At 38.4% G+C, this 19,296-nt stretch overlaps 1 protein-coding gene across 2 annotated transcripts; it reads left to right on the top strand.

Moving 5' to 3' along the window:
• The first annotated feature begins 294 nt into the window (after positions 1-294).
• On the top strand, positions 295-18,857 carry LOC119773217 (interleukin-31 receptor subunit alpha). Of its 2 annotated transcripts, XM_038270108.1 has the most exons (16): positions 295-471; positions 643-687; positions 1,214-1,270; positions 1,366-1,638; positions 5,025-5,170; positions 7,454-7,592; positions 7,715-7,803; positions 7,909-8,116; positions 8,245-8,430; positions 13,077-13,208; positions 13,316-13,471; positions 14,206-14,268; positions 17,664-17,807; positions 17,892-17,973; positions 18,050-18,131; positions 18,216-18,857. In XM_038270108.1, exons 1-16 carry the CDS (start codon positions 390-392, stop codon positions 18,663-18,665), a joined length of 2,334 nt encoding a protein of 777 aa, XP_038126036.1. In that variant the 5' UTR covers positions 295-389; the 3' UTR covers positions 18,666-18,857. The 2 variants fall into 2 exon arrangements, with proteins under 2 accessions (XP_038126036.1, XP_038126038.1); XM_038270110.1 differs by lacking the exon at positions 14,206-14,268.
• Positions 18,858-19,296: the final 439 nt, after the last annotated feature.

Consider the following 19,296-nt stretch of genomic DNA (forward strand, 5'->3'; position numbering starts at 1 on the left):
ACACAAAGAGGTTTCTAGGATACTTTCTGCAACCATTAAAAAGCATGTGAGCAGAAGCTACATGTGAGAAGCTTCCTGCATAGGACCCTTATTCTGCTTAAAGGCAAAAGCTTTTTACATTGAACTGCTCTATTTTTAGAAAGAAGAAGTTCGAAAAAACGTTTAGCTATTTCTGAGAGCTACTGTATTTTCTCAGTGTGTGAGCTGTCCTTGCTTTGGCACAATTGGTCCCCTCCCCTCGCCCCTGTGCGTAAAACTCCCCAAAAGATTTCCTCCTTGCTCAGTCTTAACAAAGCAGCAGACCTGTGCACCACGCTTGTTAATGGCAGCGGGCCGTGGGTAGAAGATTTCCCCAAACCCACTGTCGTGGTTTCAGTGTCTCAGGGAACATGTCGGGTTGTGGATTGCAGAACTTTTGCTCTCGTTCAAAATATTGTCTGTTTGGAAACTCTTTGCATGTTCTCATCTTTGGTAAGACATCTCCGCATTTGATCATCTCTCTTGTTTTAACCGTATAGGCTTCAACATGTCTGCAGACATATAGAACATCATTTGTGCTGTTTGTTTCCCATATTTTGTGCCTTTTTTGGAAAATGTTGCATGCATTACCACATTGTCATAATGTTCTCATTCATATTTAAGGTCTGATGGTTATTCCCGTGACCTCACACATCAGAGTTGCTTCAGGTAAGGCTGAGATTTTTATTGCAAAAACAATCTAGAAATAATCAAAAATGGCTAAAATTATGTGTATTTACCCTTAATTTGAGTAGGTAAATACGATAATTTGCCAATGGAATGAATATTTTTACTCTTGAAATAATATAATTAGATAATATGCACTTGAAATAAGACAAGGCAATTGTTTTTTCTTATTTTAAATGCAATTTGTCCTGCTCCATTGGCAAAGTATCTCACCTCCTCAATTCAAGAAAAAATGCACTTATTGCAAGAAAAAATTACTTATTTAAATGTCAATTTTTTGCAGTGTACCTTAATGCAGCATAGCAAAATGTTATTAAGTGGTGGTACTGGGAGTCTGATGAAGGTTTCAGGTCTATTAGCTATGATGCAAACATGCAGAAATCCAAGTTTTTTTTTTTTTTTTTTTTATCTGAAGAAACAGAATTTCCTGACTTTTAAAAAGCTGTTTTAGCAGATATCTTGGAGTCTAGTACCAATGATATATTTATTAAACAATATTATGTTCCAGCAAATTGCGAATGGAACGAAATTGCAGCCAAGTACGAAAACTGTACGATTCGCCCGGGTAAGTTCAGCTCAGTCTAAGACATCTCGAGTTAAATCCTCTGCCCCGTGTTATCAGATCAGAGATAAGAATATCAAGTGTTTCTGCTTTTACAGATGGAGTCCATCATTTAGACTGCTTTAACAAGAACAGGCCGTCTAGCAAGTGCACGTGGGAACCTGGAGAATCTGGATTGAATAAATCCTACACACTCATCTTAAAACAACCAAGAACACCCAAACCCTTCTGCAAGGTTTACTACAACCTCACACAATTTTACAAAGAGTTCTTCCCGTCTTCCAAATGGGATGTGATAGTAGAGGTTTTAGAAAACACAGAGACGACAAATTGCTCAAAGGCAGCTTTCAGAGGTTCACCACAGAACATGAGTAAGTATAAAAATAATTAATTTCATTTTTTTTTTTATTTGATTTTTAAAAAATGGCATGCTGAATATTATTCATACCATACCAGAGCTGAATAGATTTGTTGTTTCTTTTTTCAATATTAACAGCCAAACCATTTATTTTTTATTGATGAGACTTTTTTGCAGGTTTCCACTGGTTATCTAGGTAATGAGCTTTAAATTCTCTAAACATGAACCGCCTCATTGTCATCACCATAAGCCATGGCTTCCTCCACAGATTCAATTCAATTTAGAATATTTTATTAATCCCAGAGGGAATTTAAATGTGGTCATGTCTCTTCAGTAGTTTATAGCTGTAGGCAGCTCTTCTACAGCAGTCGGTCTTGCAGCAGATCAGAGAAGCCTTTGATTAAAGAAAATGTGCTGTTCTAAAACAGTCCCCTGAAGATGACTTCATGCATAATGTTCTTCCTTTTATTCCATTCTCTGTAAGGTTTAAAATAACTCCTAAATATTATAAACCATGAGTTTTTAATCAATTAAAAGTCTCCTATAGTCAAGCATATCATGAAATAATGCCTTTCAAACTGTGAGGGTTCATGAGGTCGCCATTTCTCAGGCCTGAACAAAGTCTGACTACTACATTAGCGAAATAAGAGAAGTTGCTGCCCTTTGCAGATGAGCTGCTGAGAGAGTCGTTTCATCTTAACTTTGAGCCACATTCATCACCCTCTGCCTCACGCTCCTCCACCATCAGAGAAAGTCAGTGTTTGTTTGCAGGCAGGTTAAAGGTAGCTGCTTTCTGAAGGGGCTATTCTAAGATAGATATTCTCCAACCCCTCGCTTCCACAGGGCGGGGAGGATTTTGCTTGATATATGACCTTTAATAATTCTTCTGGTCAGAAAAAAACATGTTGGTCAAACTAAAAATTTAAATTTCTAGTCTAAATCTACCAGAGAAATGAATAAATTGAACTCATTCTTAAGTACAACTTCCAGACGCTTCGGGGGCCCTCTTCATACGTTTGAACATTTACACAGAGAGAAGCTCTCAGTGAAACAAGTCCAGCATCGATATGGTGTGGGAGGACACTCTGTTATGCAGCAGCCAGGTTTCAGTTTATAATGAAACTAAAATGTTAGCATGTAATCAGCACAGTGTTAAAGAAAAAAGGGGGAAGCTAGCAAAGCTGAAAACATCATGCAAGCAGTAAAACCTAACAGCCACATCATCAAAACGTCACGTTAGAAAGTTAAAGCTACAGCAGGACTTCGGCATGCAAAGCACTTTATTAGTGCAATGAGTAAGAATAAAGGCTCACCTTTATTGAATGAGCACGATTAAAATTCTACACTGTATAAATTTTAAATCTAAATAAGTAATTTTCTCTTAAAATAAGTGCATTTTCTCTTGAACTGAGGAGGTAAGTGAGACACTTTGCCATTGGAACAAGACAATTTACACTTAAAGGAATAGTACACCCAAAACATGATTAGCCTTCATTTTCTACTCACCTCCATGCTGAACAACACTCTGGAGTACTTTTTTGATATCTCAAATGCATCTGGAGATCTGGGAGGCTTCTTGCTGTCTGCTGACATTCAAATAATGGAGGTCCATGGCGCCCGAGACAGAAAGGTCCATAAAAGTCCACAAAAAACGTGTCAATATTCCTCCATACTGCTCGTCCAATGTAATCCAAGTGTCCTGAGTGGGTAGCATCCAGAATTTACTCGAAACGAAGTCATTTAGAATGTTTTTAGAGCATAAACAGTAGTGTATAGGATTTCCTAATAGCGCCCCCATGCGCGCTCACGATTCTACGGAAGCCGGCAGACCAAACCGGAAGGAAGTGCGCATTCAGCGTCTGGTCTGCCGATAATGCAAGCGTAGAAGAAGAAATGTGCTGTTTACCTGTGCAAAGAAAGAAACAACGAAAGAAAAATGTCTGAGGACTTCAGTGTTGAGGAAGAGCATGAGTTCTTTGCCGAGCTGAATGCGCTGGTTTGGTCTGCCGGCTTCCGTAGAATCGTGAGCGCGCATGGGGGCGCTATTAGGAAATCCTATACACTACTGTTTAGGCTCTAAAACGTTCTAAATGACTTCGTTTCGAGTAAATTCTGGATGCTACCCACTCAGGACACTTGGATTACATTGGACGAGCAGTATGGAGGAATATTGACAAGTTTTTGTGGACTTTTGTGGACCTTTCTGTCTCGGGCGCCATAGACCTCCATTATTTGAATGTCAGCAGACAGCAAGAAGTCTCCCAGATCTCCAGATGCATTTGAGATATCAAAAAAGTACTCCAGAGTGTTGTTCAGCATGGAGGTGAGTAGAAAATGAAGGCTAATCATGTTTTGGGTGTACTATTCCTTTAACATAAGAAAAGATAATTGCATTATCTTATTTCTAGTGCATATTATCTAATTATCTTATTTTAAGAGTAAAAATACTAATTTCATTGGCAAATCGTACTCAAATTAGGAGAAAATACACTTAATTTAACATATTTTTACTTTTTTTTATTTCCAGATCGTTTTTGCAGTGTAGATCAGGAAAATGAATGTAAACTACTTCTGTTCTTCTGTAATGGGCTTTTTTTAGTGGGGTTAATGGACGTAGATTATTATGTGAGTAATGAACGAATGATGGCATATTCCTGCTAAGCAACTGACTTAGACAACTTTTATTGTCATTTTGTACACACAGAGTGTATACAATAGGACAGTTAACAGCAGCAAAAACCAATTTTTATTTTTTTTTTTTGTCAGGGACAAAACAAAATATTGTCTCATTACTCTAACTAATGATATTAATCCATCCTGATCTAAAACTGCAGCAGCTTATTCTAGGGCTGCAACAAACAATTATTTTGCAAATTGATTAATATGTCGATTATTTAAAAAAAAACAATTTGATTAAAAATTGGATAGCAAAAGGTTCTTTAAAGATTTTTTGTGAAATTAAGCCAGGTGAATAAAAAAAAAAGAGCTTAAGGAGTTCTGGATGGAGCATATTGACAGATAAAAAAGCTTCTTAAATGCAAAATGTTTACATCTTTTTTAACAATCTTGGTATATTACTGCTCTAAATGGGTTGCTCTGTCAGCTAAAGGCATGTTTTACAGTCTCTATACTCGAGTTTACGATTAATCGCATTAATCGATAACTAAATTAGTTGATGAATATTTCCAATAATCAAATAATCGCAATTAATCCAATTAATTGTTTCAGCCCTATTTTGGTCTGACTTGATGCCAGACAGAGAAAACTATTTCTGTTTTTAGACCGTCTGGTTTAATGTCTTGTTTCAGTGGTTTAGATAAGTGTACTGTATTTCTAACATCTGCTAAATCTACTTTGTGTAGCTTTCGGTTTAGTAACCGTTTTTTTTTTTTCTTTTAGCTCGCTGCGGTCCTCCAAACAACGTATTGCTGAGCCGCCCACCTGGAGAGCTGAAAGTAAACGTGAGCTGGCTTCCTGAAGACATAAAATACATCAACAACTTCTCAGTGAGATACAAAGTGCTGGGCAGCCACTCCTGGAACGAGGTCAGGAATAATAACCTGTTTGTTTTTATAACCACCATACGTGATGACAGCCGAACATGTTTGAATAACAAATTTCAAAAGCGTTGCAGAATAGTAGGATGTTATAGTTTTCGTTTGATTTCAGATTAGTTTATTTCAAGCTCAGGGTGAAATGTTTTGCTGACATGAGTTCTTGTAGCTCCTTTGATTAATGAAAATGGGGGCAGGTGGAGAGTTTGAATACATTGTTCCTCTGAGTGCAAACAAAGCACACGTGAAAGGAGGTAAACATAGGAAACATCTGTGGTGAACAGATAAGACGCTTTCTGCTAAACACGTATTTTTCTTTAATGATTTAGTCAAGAAGTGCTGACAGGAAGTGAGTCCAGTTAGTTTAAAACTTTGGACTGTGTGGATTGTTTCAATCTTTAAGCACCTCGGCGCTGATTCTGTGCTGTTTTCTCAAACTTGTTGGATTAAAGTCTTAAAATCTATATCTATTCACATCATTTTTTAATGTGGATCCACTGCAGGAATTGAAGTGAATTAGGATTGTAAAAAACAAAACTGTTACAATGTAATACCCCTAAACAATGCATCTTAACATCCCTTAATGTTGCAATTCACTTGTAATATATACGTTAATGAGTACATTTGTTTATTTCATGGATACCAACTCAAAGGGTAGAAAATTTGCTGGTTTCTTTCCTAACCACTCTATTTCCTTTTTTATTGCATCCTAAACACTGCAGGTTATTTAATCTGCTGATGTTTTCAGTTATTATCTCTTTCTGAGTAAAAGCCAGGTAGATTTTTAAGCCTTATTTGTGTTTTCCGCTAAATAACTACCTTGTTTTGGGGAATTGCTTGCAGAAACTAATTAGGGGAATAAGCTTTGAACGATTTAGACCTTTGGTCTATGAGCTCTTGCCACCTTGAACCACCTTACCACTGTTGAGTGTGTGTGACACCACATAAACCATACCCCCCTGTCAGACAAGCCAAAGGACTGGGTGGGGTTTGGTCTTTGCAACAAATGTGGCTGTTATGTGGTGCAGGTGTTTTTTGATGTAGGGTGATTTTTAGGAGTTAAGACCCTTGGTTAAAGTGAGATAAACTCTTAATGCTGCAGCATCCAAAGTCTTTGCTCCCAACTCTAAATAGTTTAAGCCCCGCCCCTTCCTTCATATTAATACACAAAGGAAGTGACTAAAAACACATAGAAGAATTTTGCCAGCCAGCAAAGCCTTAACTTAAACCCAACAGAAAATTTTGGAATGAATTAAAGCAGAGACTGTGAACAGGGCCTTCTTAACAAACGTCGGTGTCTGACCCCACTAATGCATTTCTGAAACAATGGTCAAAAACTTCCACAAACAGGCTCCCAAACTTTGTGGAAAGCGTTCCCAGAAGAGTTAAATCTGTTGTAGCTGCAAAGAGTCGGTCACAGAATAGATATTTTGACCTATAATTGATTTTAAAAAAGCAATTTACCTGGAATTAAATCTTAGTTCTATATACGATTGATCCACTGGAGATATCTCAATACATCCTATAAAGAAATCCAGTGTTATCATGAGAATCAACTTATTTATTATAGGTAATCTGTAATTAATAAGGAAATTCAGTTTGTTTAACTAGGGACAACATTGTGTTTGTTTTCGCCTATGTCTTTTTATAATAATGTTTTTTACTGTGAGCTTGTTGTAAGTACTGATTGTGATGATTTTTGTTGAAAATAGACCCCAGGAAGAGCAATCTCTACTCTCATAGAGACTAATGGGGATCCTTAAATAAAGAAAAACAGGAATTTAATTTATTCTGCACATGTTTATCAATAAACTTACAGAGGATTAAATATTGATGTTATTTTAGACTTAGAGTTACATTGGAGACGTTACATTTGCTCATTTTAGTTGTTCTGAGATTAAACCTGGGCTGCAGGCTTTAGACAGAGGCTGAACTACATCAATATGGAGGATAATTAGAGTCTAATTTGATAATTAGAGACACATAAATGTGAGTTTATTAAGCCTTTCTTCAACCTTAAAATGCTGTTTCCAAAACTTTTTTTTTAATCTATACTTCAATTCAAGTCATGAAATGCCAATTTTTGTCATGAATATATTTTTTTCACCCAAGGATTATTGAGATTATTATTGGTTTATTATTATTAATGATAATTATTATTGTATACAGTAGATCATTTTCCATTAAATTCTTTCAGTGAAATGCAAATAAAAGCATCTTTTATTTTTCTGCTTTGTAAAAACTTTCAGACTCCAATTTCTGCTTTGTTCACAGTCTGTGGAATCCCCTGATAAATATGTAGTTAAAGTGGAAAAGCTAAACCCCTCGTTTGTCTACGCTGTTCAGATACAATGTGTAGTTTGTTCAAAATGCTCCCAGTGTCCATGGAGTAAAATCTACACTGTTCCGCCAGGTGAGGACTTTGCATTTCCTGAACCAGTATAATTTAATGCCAGATAAATCTAAAACTCATCTTAAATCATCCAAATCCAGGAAATTGTTGTGGTTTTGAACTTCACTCTGTTCCTTTTTCAGAGCTTAGATCTCCTCCCGTCGAGATCAGCTCCAAATACTCTGAAATGACAGAGGAACCAGGCCGCCGGCTGATCACTATAACCTGGAAGGTACATGTAAACATTAAATCTGAACAGTTTTAAAGCATTGAAAAAAAAGAGAAATGTTATGACATAAGGCCAAAGCAGTGAAACTGAAGTTATGTTGTTTGGTAGTATCCTGTCAAAGATCTCTTTGATGGCTACCGAGTCACCATTTGGAAAGAATGTGGAGAGCCTCCAAGAGAGGAGATGAATACCACAGAGCCTGAGATCAAACTGATCCTCTCTTATTCAGCTTATCAGCTCAACATCAGCGCGTACAACAATGTGAGCGTCTCCCCTGCTGGGACCCACATCATTCCACAACATAAAGACACACAAAGTAAGAAAATCACACCTTTGCTGCTTTCTTTCCATCTTTCGTCTTTATTTATGAGAAACTGAACAGGTTGTTTTGGTTTTTCAATAAATAACCCAAATATGTAGACTGATGCAGCCTCGAATCGACAGGTTTAGGAGATGGGAGGCTGAACGTGACAGTCCACAACAGCACAGCGTTTACAATCCACTGGAGAAGGGCTTTGATCAGACGGTACGTCTGCTACTCAGTGGAGTGGATGAAAAAGGGGCATTCAGCTTGGTACCGATCGTTCTTTGAGGACACCAACAGCAGCAAGACCTTATCCTCTTTATCAGGTGGGTCACTGTTCAAATTCAACAGTAGCTGTTTTTATCTCACTCCGATTATGACTTTTTCTGGGGCGAATTTTAGAAAGTAAGACTTTGCTCATTGAGCTGAGTTGTGATTATGCATAAAAGAAAACAAATGTAATAAATTTCTTCCTCTTAGTCAATAGAATGAGAATTATCCGTTTGTTGGTAATAATCAACAGCAGATAGGCTTAGAGTTACATTGGAGACGTTACATTTGCTCATTTTTGTTGCTCTGTGTTTCAACCTGGGCTTTAGACAGAGGCTGAACTACATCACTATGGAGGATAATTTGACTCTAATTTGATAATTAGAGACAAATAATTTTGAATTTATTAGGCCTTTCGTCAACATTAAAATGCAGTTCCCCAAATTTTTTTTTTTACATATCTACTATACTTCATTTCAAATCATGAAACGCCAATTTTTGTTATCAATATATTTGTTCCCCCAAGGATTATTGAGACTATTATTGGATTATTATTATCATTGATTACTGGATTATTATTGTATGGATAATTTCCCATAAATTCTTTCAGTGAAATGCAAATAAAAGCATTTTTTTTTTTAAATCAAGATATTTTTTCTTGTTTTATTACAGGATTCAAAATGTTCAATGAATGACAAAAAGAATAAATTTAAATCTTAATAGACTTTTGGTCTTAACTTTAGCAACTATTGGCCCAAAGACATTATTATAATAAGAATGTATCCATTAGCTATTTGTGGACAGCATATATTAGTTTCAGTGCACACAACACTGGAAAAACGATCTAGAAATAAGTAAACATTTTTCAAATTAAGTGTATTTACTCTTAATTTGAGTAGTTAAATACGATGATCTACCAATGGAATGAGTGTTTTTATTCTTAAAATACAATAATTAGATAAAATGTACTGGAAATATGAAAATGCAATTGTTTTTTCATATTTTAAGTTTATTTTAAGTGTAAATTGTATTTTTCCATTGGCAAAATGTCTCTTTTATCTCCTCAATTCAAGAAAAATGCCCTTATTTAAAAAAAATGACTTTTCAAGATTAAAATTTTTTCCAGTGAAGTTAATTTGGTGAGAAAAGTATTTTTTCTTTGGTAACAGCAGGACAGTTGCAACAACATCTTTGTGTGGTTATCGTAAATGTCATCCATCCCTTTAGCTGATTGTTTTTTGCTTTCAATTTATTCACTGAAAGAAAAGACTGGTGGTTAGAAAGACGTACCAGTTTGTTTGTAATCTAATATCAAATGTGATTTTTATCTTTGGCATCTGGTGAAACATAGTGCCTAAAACAAGTATCAAATATCAAATCTTTTTTTCTTAGTTTGAATATTTTTTAACATTTTTTAAATAAAGTTCCCACCACATATCTACAACATTCAGACACATTGTACAAAGAAACTGAAGCACATTTGACTACATTTGAAACACTAGAAAAAAAAAAAAAAATTCAAAATATCTGGTGATTATAAACGTAAAAAATTCTCCAGTCTTAAACACATTCATTGCTCAGATGCGATTTGACCCCTTTGTGTTTTCAGATTACCTTTAAAATGTGATGATTCTTCAGTTCTTTTTCTATGGAGGTGACTGAATGGGCCATTTATTGAATTTCACCATCTTTCACTGAAACTTAGTTAAGAGCATCCTTGGCTGTGTGTTCGGCAAACTTTATCTTTTCGTAAATCTAATCTCATTTAATTTTCAGATTCCAAACAAGAATATTCTGGAACATTTCACCATTTACTTTTACTATAGTTTATCAGTATCAGTATTAAATACAGCTAACCTAAGGGGTAAGATAAGTGTCAATAAAGTATAGGTAGGTGTCTGCATCTGTAAATTGTAGTCAGTTATGAATAAATGTAAGATTTTTATTTGTTCCTTGTTGTCAACTTGCTCTTAAAAAGATATACAAGTTTATCTCTACTACATTTCTATTACACAAGTACTGCAATTTTAACTGTTGGTGGCAGTAAGTGGTTGGAGATTTTTACTCATAAAACTATGGTTTGTACTCATAAATATGGGATGCATACCTATACATTTGCAAATCGTACTTTTAAGTTTGCAAATCTTACTCGTAAGTTTATGACATGGACTTGTTAGTTTGTGTGTTGGACTATTGTATCCTATTTCACATGCAGGTACACAACAAGAAACAAACACAATTCTTACATTTATTCAACTTGACTTACGTTGACAGATTCAGACACCCACTGTACATACACATTTTAACTGACACTTAAATTGGTCCATATAAACAGCCCACGCCCTAATGTTTACCACTTTAATATTAGTGTAGAGGAAAAGAGAAAAAAAAGATGCCAGAGAACCCCTACCAGCTTCCTCTGTAAACAAACAGTTTCTTGTCTTTTGGTTTCACTAAATAGTTGAGTAAAACACCAAGCAGCACACAGCAACACCGTCGCACTTTTTTTTTTTTAAGCAAGATTGCTTCAGATTAAGGCCCAGGCAAAACAGGAACCTGGCCCCTATGGAGTGCACTCTTTATGCAGAGGCTGACAAGCCGCAGCTCCTTTCAGCTCATGTAAGGCACCTGAAACGGAGGAAAGAGAACCTCAGAGATCGGAGACCACAGCTCCGCAGTGGAGTCTTGTATAGTAGGTTTGCAAAGAGAATTTCTCGGTCATAAGTGAACAGTAATTTCTCTATAGAACTACATGATCTCTTCTTATCCTATATTGCCATGCCTGGATTAAAGCGAGGTTTTGTTCTTCCATTGCCGTTAGTTTGCAGAAGTTATATTATTCTTCCTAATTTGTGCAACACTTTCTGACAGTATGTTCTCGGCTTGCCGTGCTGTTTTGCACTTGCATGTGTCATTCCAAGATTATACCTATAACTGCAGTTGTGTAATCGCTTTCTTTGATTTTTCTTAAAATGTGTGACTTGCCTAGGCTCTTGTGCATTTTCTGCCAATGGCACCATTAGCAATATTTAAACTCATAAACATGTTGACTATTATTACGCCATACACTGCAGAATTATTAGGCAAGTTATATTTTTGAGGATTATTTTTATTATTGGGCCACAATTGTGTTCCCAATCAACCCAAAAGACTCCTTAATATCAAACTTTCAGATTTTTGGAAGTTGATTTGTTTTTTTGTTTTTTTAGATATGGCCATTTTATGAGGATGTCTGTGTGTGCTGGTAAATATTACTGTGCAGAATTATTAGGCAACGTAAAGAAAAAACCCAAATATATACCCATCTCACTTGTTTATTTTCACCAGGTAAACCAGTATATAAACAACTGAAAATTCAGAAATAAACATTTGCGATATTCAAAAAAACAAAAACAAATCAGTGACCAGTATATCCACCTTTCTTCACCATGACGCTCAAAAGCCTTCCATCCATAGATTCTGTCAGCGTCTTGATCTGTTTGCGATCAAAATTTTATGTAGCAGCTACCACAGCCTCCCAGACACTGTTCAGAGAGGTGGACTGTTTTCCCTCCCTGTAGATCTTACATTTCATGAAGGACCACAGGTTCTCGATGGGGTTCAGATCAGGTGATCAAGGGGGCCAAGTCATAATTTTTTCTCATTTTAGACTTCTCTGACCAGCCACGCTGTGGTGTATTTTGATGCATGTGATGGAGCATTGTCCTGCATGAATATCATGTTTTTATTGAATGAAGGTGACTTCTTCTGTACCCCTGTTTGAATAAGGTGTCTTCCAGAAACTGGCAGTAGGTCTGGGAGTTGATCTTGACTCCATCATCAACCTGAAAAGGTCCCACAAGCTCATCTTTGATGATACCAGCCCATACCAGTACCCCACTGAGTCGATAAGGAACTTGCTGCCCTTTACTGATCCAGCCTGGTGCCCATCCATCTGGCCCATCAAGACTCACTCTCATTTCATCAGACAGAAACACCTTGGAGAAATCAGTCTTCAGATATTTCTTTGTCCATTCTTGACTATTTGTCTTGCCTTATGTGTCTTGTTCAAAGGTGGCCTCTTTTTGGCTTTCCTTACCTTGGCCAGGTCCCTGAGTATTGAACACCTTGTGATTCTTGGCACTCCAGACATGTTCAAGCTCTGAAATATGGCACAACTGGTGACTAATGGCTTCCTGGCAGCTTCACACTTGATCCTTCTCAATTCATGGGGAGTTATTTTGCATCTTCTTTTTTCAACACACTTCCCGCGCCCCTGTTCGCTATTTGACATGAGACGCTTGATTGTGCAATGATACCGCTTCAAAAGCTTGGCAATTTCCAAACTGCTCCACCCCTCTGAAAGATATCTGATGATTTTTAACTTTTCAGAGTCGGTCAAATCTCTTTTCTGACCGATTGTGCCAAAGGAAAGGAAGATTCCTTATAATTAAGCACACTTTATATAGGGTGTTGATGTCATTAGGCCACACCCCTTCTCATTACAGAGATGCTGCACACCACCTGATTTACTTAACTGGTAGTTGGCTTTCAGGCCTATAGAGCTTGGAGTAGGACAACATGTATGAAAAGGATGATGTGGTCGAAATACTCATTTGCCTAATAAATCTGCAAACATTGTATATGGGCTGTCCTGCTTATTCAATAAGCCATTTCATTTGTGGGTTTTTCTCTGTGTTTTTCTTTTTATAAATGATTTTAGAACATTTGGAGCCTTACCAGAGATACAGTGTCATTCTTCACTTGCGACCAAGCAAGAACACCTGCAACATCAAGCATATCAACAACAGTGAGAGCACCTATGGGACTAAAGAGTTTTATCACATTGAAGGATGTAAGTCAAAGACTGACTTTGTTCTCAAACCTACTATTCAAGTTAACTTTATAATCCAAAGACATAACTTGGTGCTTTATGTTGTTATGTCTCTAAATCCCCTACAGCTCCTATCAGCGCTCCCACAAACATCAGTTTCCACAACGTGACGGTAAATTCAGCCGTGCTGCAGTGGTCAGAGATCCCAGAGGAAGACTTAAGGGGGTTCCTGCTGGGTTATATAATCCACTACACCGAGTATCGCTACATGCAGACAGAGTACAGTAAGCACTAATCCTCAGAAACTTAATGATACAAAACCTTTTGGTGAATATGTTGTCTTTTTTTATAGTTGCCCTATAGTTATAATAATAATATTCAGTGTTGGTGGTTTATTTGTCATTCCAATTGTGAAAGTCAGAGAAAAAAAACTGTTAGACAATAAAATGAGTTGGCACGGAAATTGACCTAAAAACTTTTCTTTTGAAAAGTGATTCTAGACTGAAAAATATGAGTCATTCCAATTCTGGCTTTCAGCTCTGTGGGTCTAAAGGGCAGCATGAAAATAGGCTTTAAAAGGCATCTGTGGGAAAGTATGAATGAGACGTAGACAAAGGAGGGAATCTGTGGTGGAAACTTTAGTTCAGGTCAGTGGCGGCTGGCCCATAGGGGGCGCTGGGGCACCGCCCTCCCTGATAAGAAGAGAGAAACGTAAAATGTATTTTTAGAAATTAACTCATAAATGTCACTTTTACTCTCTAGAGTGTGTACCTATAAGCAAAACAAATTATATAAACTACATTTCCCTACCTACTGTCATTCATTTGTGGATTTCCACAGACAGACTCCTACCGTCTCTGTCTTGGGGCTGTGATCAGACAGCCCCACATTTGCAGAGAATCTGTCAATCATGTACTATTGCTAGGTGAATTTAATGGCCAATCAGCGTCTCAGAACTTTATGGTCTTGGGGCGCTGAAAATACTGCACTTTAACAGGCTTCTGCACCCAATGCGCAGGTGCAGACAATGAGAGGGACGATGGCGAACGTAACGAGCGAGATGCAGCTTCCACCAAATTCAGTAAGATCCTTATTTATCTACCCCTTTGACAGAAGAACATCCCTGTTGTAGGATAGGAAAATTATATGTCATGGTTATTGTGACTGAGACAAATCCACCTGGTCGCTTAACACATCCTCTAACTTTGTGCGCCACACACTCATTCCTGTTATTCTGTGTTTGTGAGGACCAATATGCTCGCGCTGAGATCAGTAGCTACATGAACTTAAAACACACAAGCTGTTCCTGGTTACCTGCTGCGTATTGAGGGTGCACACTTAATATTTCAGTGGGGGTGTGTGTGTGTGGGGGTGTGTGTGTGTGGGTGTGTGGGGGTGTGGGTGTGTACGTGTTTATGCTATGGGGACTTGTCATCTTCAGTCTGGCTGCGTCTTTGCTGGGTTCAAACCCAGTTTGGTGTAATTGAATAAGTCAATCAATCTGTGTAAAAGAATTAAGTTGTAAAAAATATTTGTTTTTGTACATCAATTGTTTGTGGAGGTAATATATGGACAAAACTGATTAATGAGAAGAAATCAGAAATAAGAGAGCCTGAGGTGAGGGGCTTAAACTATTTAATGAGGGCTGTGGGAAGAAAAGCGGCCATTTCTGTTTTCTGTTTCTTTGTTACATTGCTGGTAACTGGAGGGAGGCTGAGGCCCAGAGGATCTTGTATATGTTTAGTTTCTTTTGCACCCTGTTTTGGGTTTTTGAGCACAGTAAATCACCAACACCGGTAACCCGACTGAGCCTGGATTCTTGGAGGCCAAAGAACCCCGTCACAGTGACCCAAATCATCACTGTTACTGTTATTATATAGTAAATTAAATCATTACTGTTAAATTGTATGTATTGTCCAATTGTTTATTTGAATTCTTATTCCGGATTAGTTGGAGACATACACTAGGCTGTTTTGTTCAGCTCACTTTTCACCACAACAGACTAGAGCAGAAGCCACACTGATCCGTTATTATTCTCCTTTTCCATTCTCCCGTCACTCTTCAACAAGACCTGATAAGGCCTGCACTTGAGGCAAGAAATCTCCTCCAACCTGACTGGGACAAGCCACCCCTCCTTGAACCGCCTCTTTCCTTCCTTGAAACAACACCTTAGGGCTGATTTATACTTCGAAACTAGGTCATCTGAGTAGGTGTCACAGTGAACAAAAAGACGTCCCCGCCCCCTTTGCAGACACTCTGCTGCACCTCTCCCAAATTGTAGGTGACTGCAGACAGGAGGCCGGCTTGTTTTGCTTTTATGACCAAAATTGCAGAAAACGACTCATGAAGTTGGACCAGCTAGAAGAGCGAGGTGCGCGAGAACGCTGGGACCCTTTTTCCACCTGGATACCCGCTATCATGTCTGTCCTCATGTCCCTCTGTTGTCGGACAAACTCGCCCCCACTTCCTCACTTCGCTGTATCTAGACCCACAGCGTATAGTGCATACCGCGCTTCAATACTGGGCATAAATCAAAAATGTCTGCGTCAAGCTCACTGCGACACACTGCTGCAGGAGTATAACCAGCCCTTTAACGTGGAGTGAAGGTGTTTCAGTGCCCGGATGATCTCAGAGGCTATGTCATCAGTAGCATAAATGCCCTTGGTAGGGTCTCCAACGGCAAAAGGCTCTGGTGATGGGTCAGAAAGAGAGCTGTTATAAAAGCCATTTATTAAGACTAAGGGAATTGCTGCACCTGACGTTGCCCGGTACAGCGGAGCTGGGACTCCAAGCTCTCAGAGAGTGTCTGGTGGGTGGTTTCTTCCTTGCGGGACCTGGCTGGGCCAAGCCTGAAGGAGTGATGCAAGGCCACCCCCCAGTGGGCCCACCCCCTGCAGGGAGAATCATGAGAGACCGTTGCAAAGAGGATTTGGCAGCAGTTAGAGGCAGAGGCATTGACGACCCGATCCACGGACGCTTTAAATGGCTTGAAAGAATCTACAGTTTGTAAAGAATATCCAAATTCAGTTTCGAAAAATTATATTTTTATGTTTTTCACAAATTATCTGACAAATTCATGTCAGCCTAGTTTATAAAGTGTGTCATTAATGTCTCGTACTTTAAAAGAGCAATTAAAGTGTACAAATTCTTTAGTATGGTGGATTTGAAACCCATGTGACTTATTGGATGTAGGAAGAGGAACTAGGTTTGGAAGTTTATCTTAGACTCAGCTTGATCACCTTTTGTCATGCAGTTCGGATTCTTTGCATGAGATTTAGCACCGCTGGTCATGACGCAGCATCTGTTAGCTATCCTGAGGTCCTGTCTGACAAAGTGGCTATTAGAGAGAGTGGCTTCCTTTGTCTGCCTATGGCCTTGGTGCAGAGCGAGGAATCTAGGGATACATGGAGTGGCAGTGACCCTGCAAGCACATGCGCCACTTTCAGCCTCTACATGCTGGGGTTGTTGATAAAAAGGGCAGTATAATGGAGGATTTTGTCCCAAAATGATACTGATATTGGAAACTGGTCCAATATCTAAAATCTCCAGAATCAGCATGCTTATAGAAATACTCACTTTCTGTTTAGGGTTTATGTAACCTAAGGATTAAATAAAACAGTTAATTTTTCTATTCTCTATTGCATTTGATCCAGCCTTTTATAACATTTTGTTTTGCAAAATGAGTAGTAAAAGTATGTGTCAGTTATGCTGATATTTTCTTTATTGCTAATGTAAAACATTGTATCAGTGCATCCCTAAAACTCATTGAGCATGGAGAGAAATGTATGACTTTCCAACTCTATTGTCCCTTCCCCACCTAAAGCTTACCCATAACTTTGGTAGCAGAACACTAAATGTGAGCTATTTCTTTCCTGTGAGAAGAAAAATTGTTTCTGCTAAGTCATCAAAGTAGGTTTGTCCTGTTTACTATATTTATAATGCATAAGTTGATAAAAGCTGTAAGCAAAGGAGTGACACAGGAGCACAAGGTCTTTCTATTCAGCAGGATTTTGGTTTTATCCTGGAGGCTTAATTCATTTGGCCTTTTAAAAACTACATAGTTATACAGCACACCAGCACTACGTGTTTAAGGAGACTTTAAGAGTTTGTCTGATAAAGAAGAAACAATACATCTTGACAGAAGTCAGTCTTGTATATTTCTGCACACCTTGCAACCTTTAGCACCTGCATCCCTGCAAGATGGGACCTAAGTTTGGAGTGATTGTATAGATAAAATAAAAGTGATATAGTCGGGATTAGACAAGAGAAGACAATGAACTGAGGTTTATTGCAGCGCCAGAAGCTCTGTACAATGTATGAATCCTTGGTATGTATTAGAGTGGAAAGAATACGGGAAAGATGGATGCTTAAATCGATACATTTCTTCCCCAAATCGTACTGATGAGGTCTGCAAACCAAGTTTTTTGTTGGTGCCTCATTAAATTCCAACCCAAACTAACTCTCCCTTCTTCTCAGATGTATCTGTGGATCCAGACACGACCAGCTTTAACATAAAAACCCTCAAAAGTGGAACAGCATACCAAGTCCAGATATCTGGATTCACATCAGCAGGAGCAGGAAAACGAAGTGCTCCGAGTGTCTTCAAAACAGAAAAGAACGGTTGTATAACCAACAACAACTTCTGAAGAATTTATCAATTTTTTTTACTTAAATATTAAAATTAATCTTGTGTTGTTTGTACAGTGAATTTCAGCATCAGCGGCGCCATCACAGTCTTCATTTTTGTGACCTTGTTGCTGATGTTTGGGTCTCCTTTGATAAAAAGGTACAAATTGTATACCTTACATTTTACAAGTTTTGACCGTAAAATAAAACATAGCTCATCTATTGACTCTGCTCAGGGTCAAAGCTTCTCTCTGGCCAAGCATCCCCAACCCTGAACACAGCGACGCAGTGCAGAAAATAGAAATCCCCGCTCAGCTGGTAGAATTACACACTTTTATTTGACCACTAGTAAACATCCTCACTTAAGATCTGCAAACTGTTCATACATTATCTTTCTTTCAGGAACTCATCGAGGCATTAGCAGCTCTAAAGGTAGAAGAGTGGGACACAAAGAGTCTTGAGATACTGGAAAAGGAAGCCATAATCCCGCCTCAGATGTCGCCGTCCAAACTGCAGCTTCTCAGGGTCTGTCAGGATGTGGGAGACTCTCTGGACATCACTCATATCTGGAGCCCGAGGGACGGAGGAGACGACGACAAAACAGACCCTTTACTGGACACGCCAACAACCTGCTTCCCTAGCTCACCTTTAGCCTTTACAGGCGGATATACAACGATGGAAATGTTCCAGCAGCTGATCCCACAGGGAACAGTAGCAGATAGCTCCAACAATCCAAGCATGGAAAGCACAGCAGAGGACTTGAATGTGTTTACGTCCCTGAGGTTGGATTATGTGAGACAATTTAGCACCAGTCCACCGTCAGACAGTGAGCACATGTCCGCGATTTTATGAGAAATGTAGAAAATCTGAGAGGAAACGTCACTACATGAAGGTTGGGGGTCAGCGGGGGAAGTAAGTGACCCACCTTTAGAGACAACAGCTGTTTTATTGCTGTTGCAGGACTTTACTCAAGAGCAGCAACAATGGTTTGTTTATCTTGTTTTTATGTTGGCAAAGATTCTCATTCATTCAGGTCATAGTTAAAAAAAACAAAAAAACAATCCACTGGACTTTGTTTCCAAGTTTGAAGATGTTTCGCTTCCCATCCAAGAAGCTTTTTCAATTCAAAATGTCGGAAATAGCGTTTAGTTTGAGGTTTTATACAGTATCCCAACAAAGCCTTGTTTTTGTTTTGAAAACATGCAAATAGAAACAGACGAATGAGTCCACCCATTTGGAATGAGGGTCATTTGGCTTCTTTAGATAGCCTGCAATGCCCCATACCTCTCTAAGGCTACGTTCACACTGCAGCCTGAAGTGACCCAAATCCGATTTTTTGGCCCATATGCAACCTGGATCTGATCTTTTCATGGCTGTCTGAACAACACAGATCAGATTTTTTCCAATGTGACCCAGCCCACTTGGCTATGTGATCCTGAATCCGATACGAATCTGATCTTTTCAAATGCGAACTGTGTCCGAA

The sequence above is a fragment of the Cyprinodon tularosa genome, unplaced genomic scaffold, assembly GCF_016077235.1.
Source record: "Cyprinodon tularosa strain WSP-4 unplaced genomic scaffold, ASM1607723v1 ctg750, whole genome shotgun sequence".
NCBI classification, from domain to species: domain Eukaryota; kingdom Metazoa; phylum Chordata; class Actinopteri; order Cyprinodontiformes; family Cyprinodontidae; genus Cyprinodon; species Cyprinodon tularosa.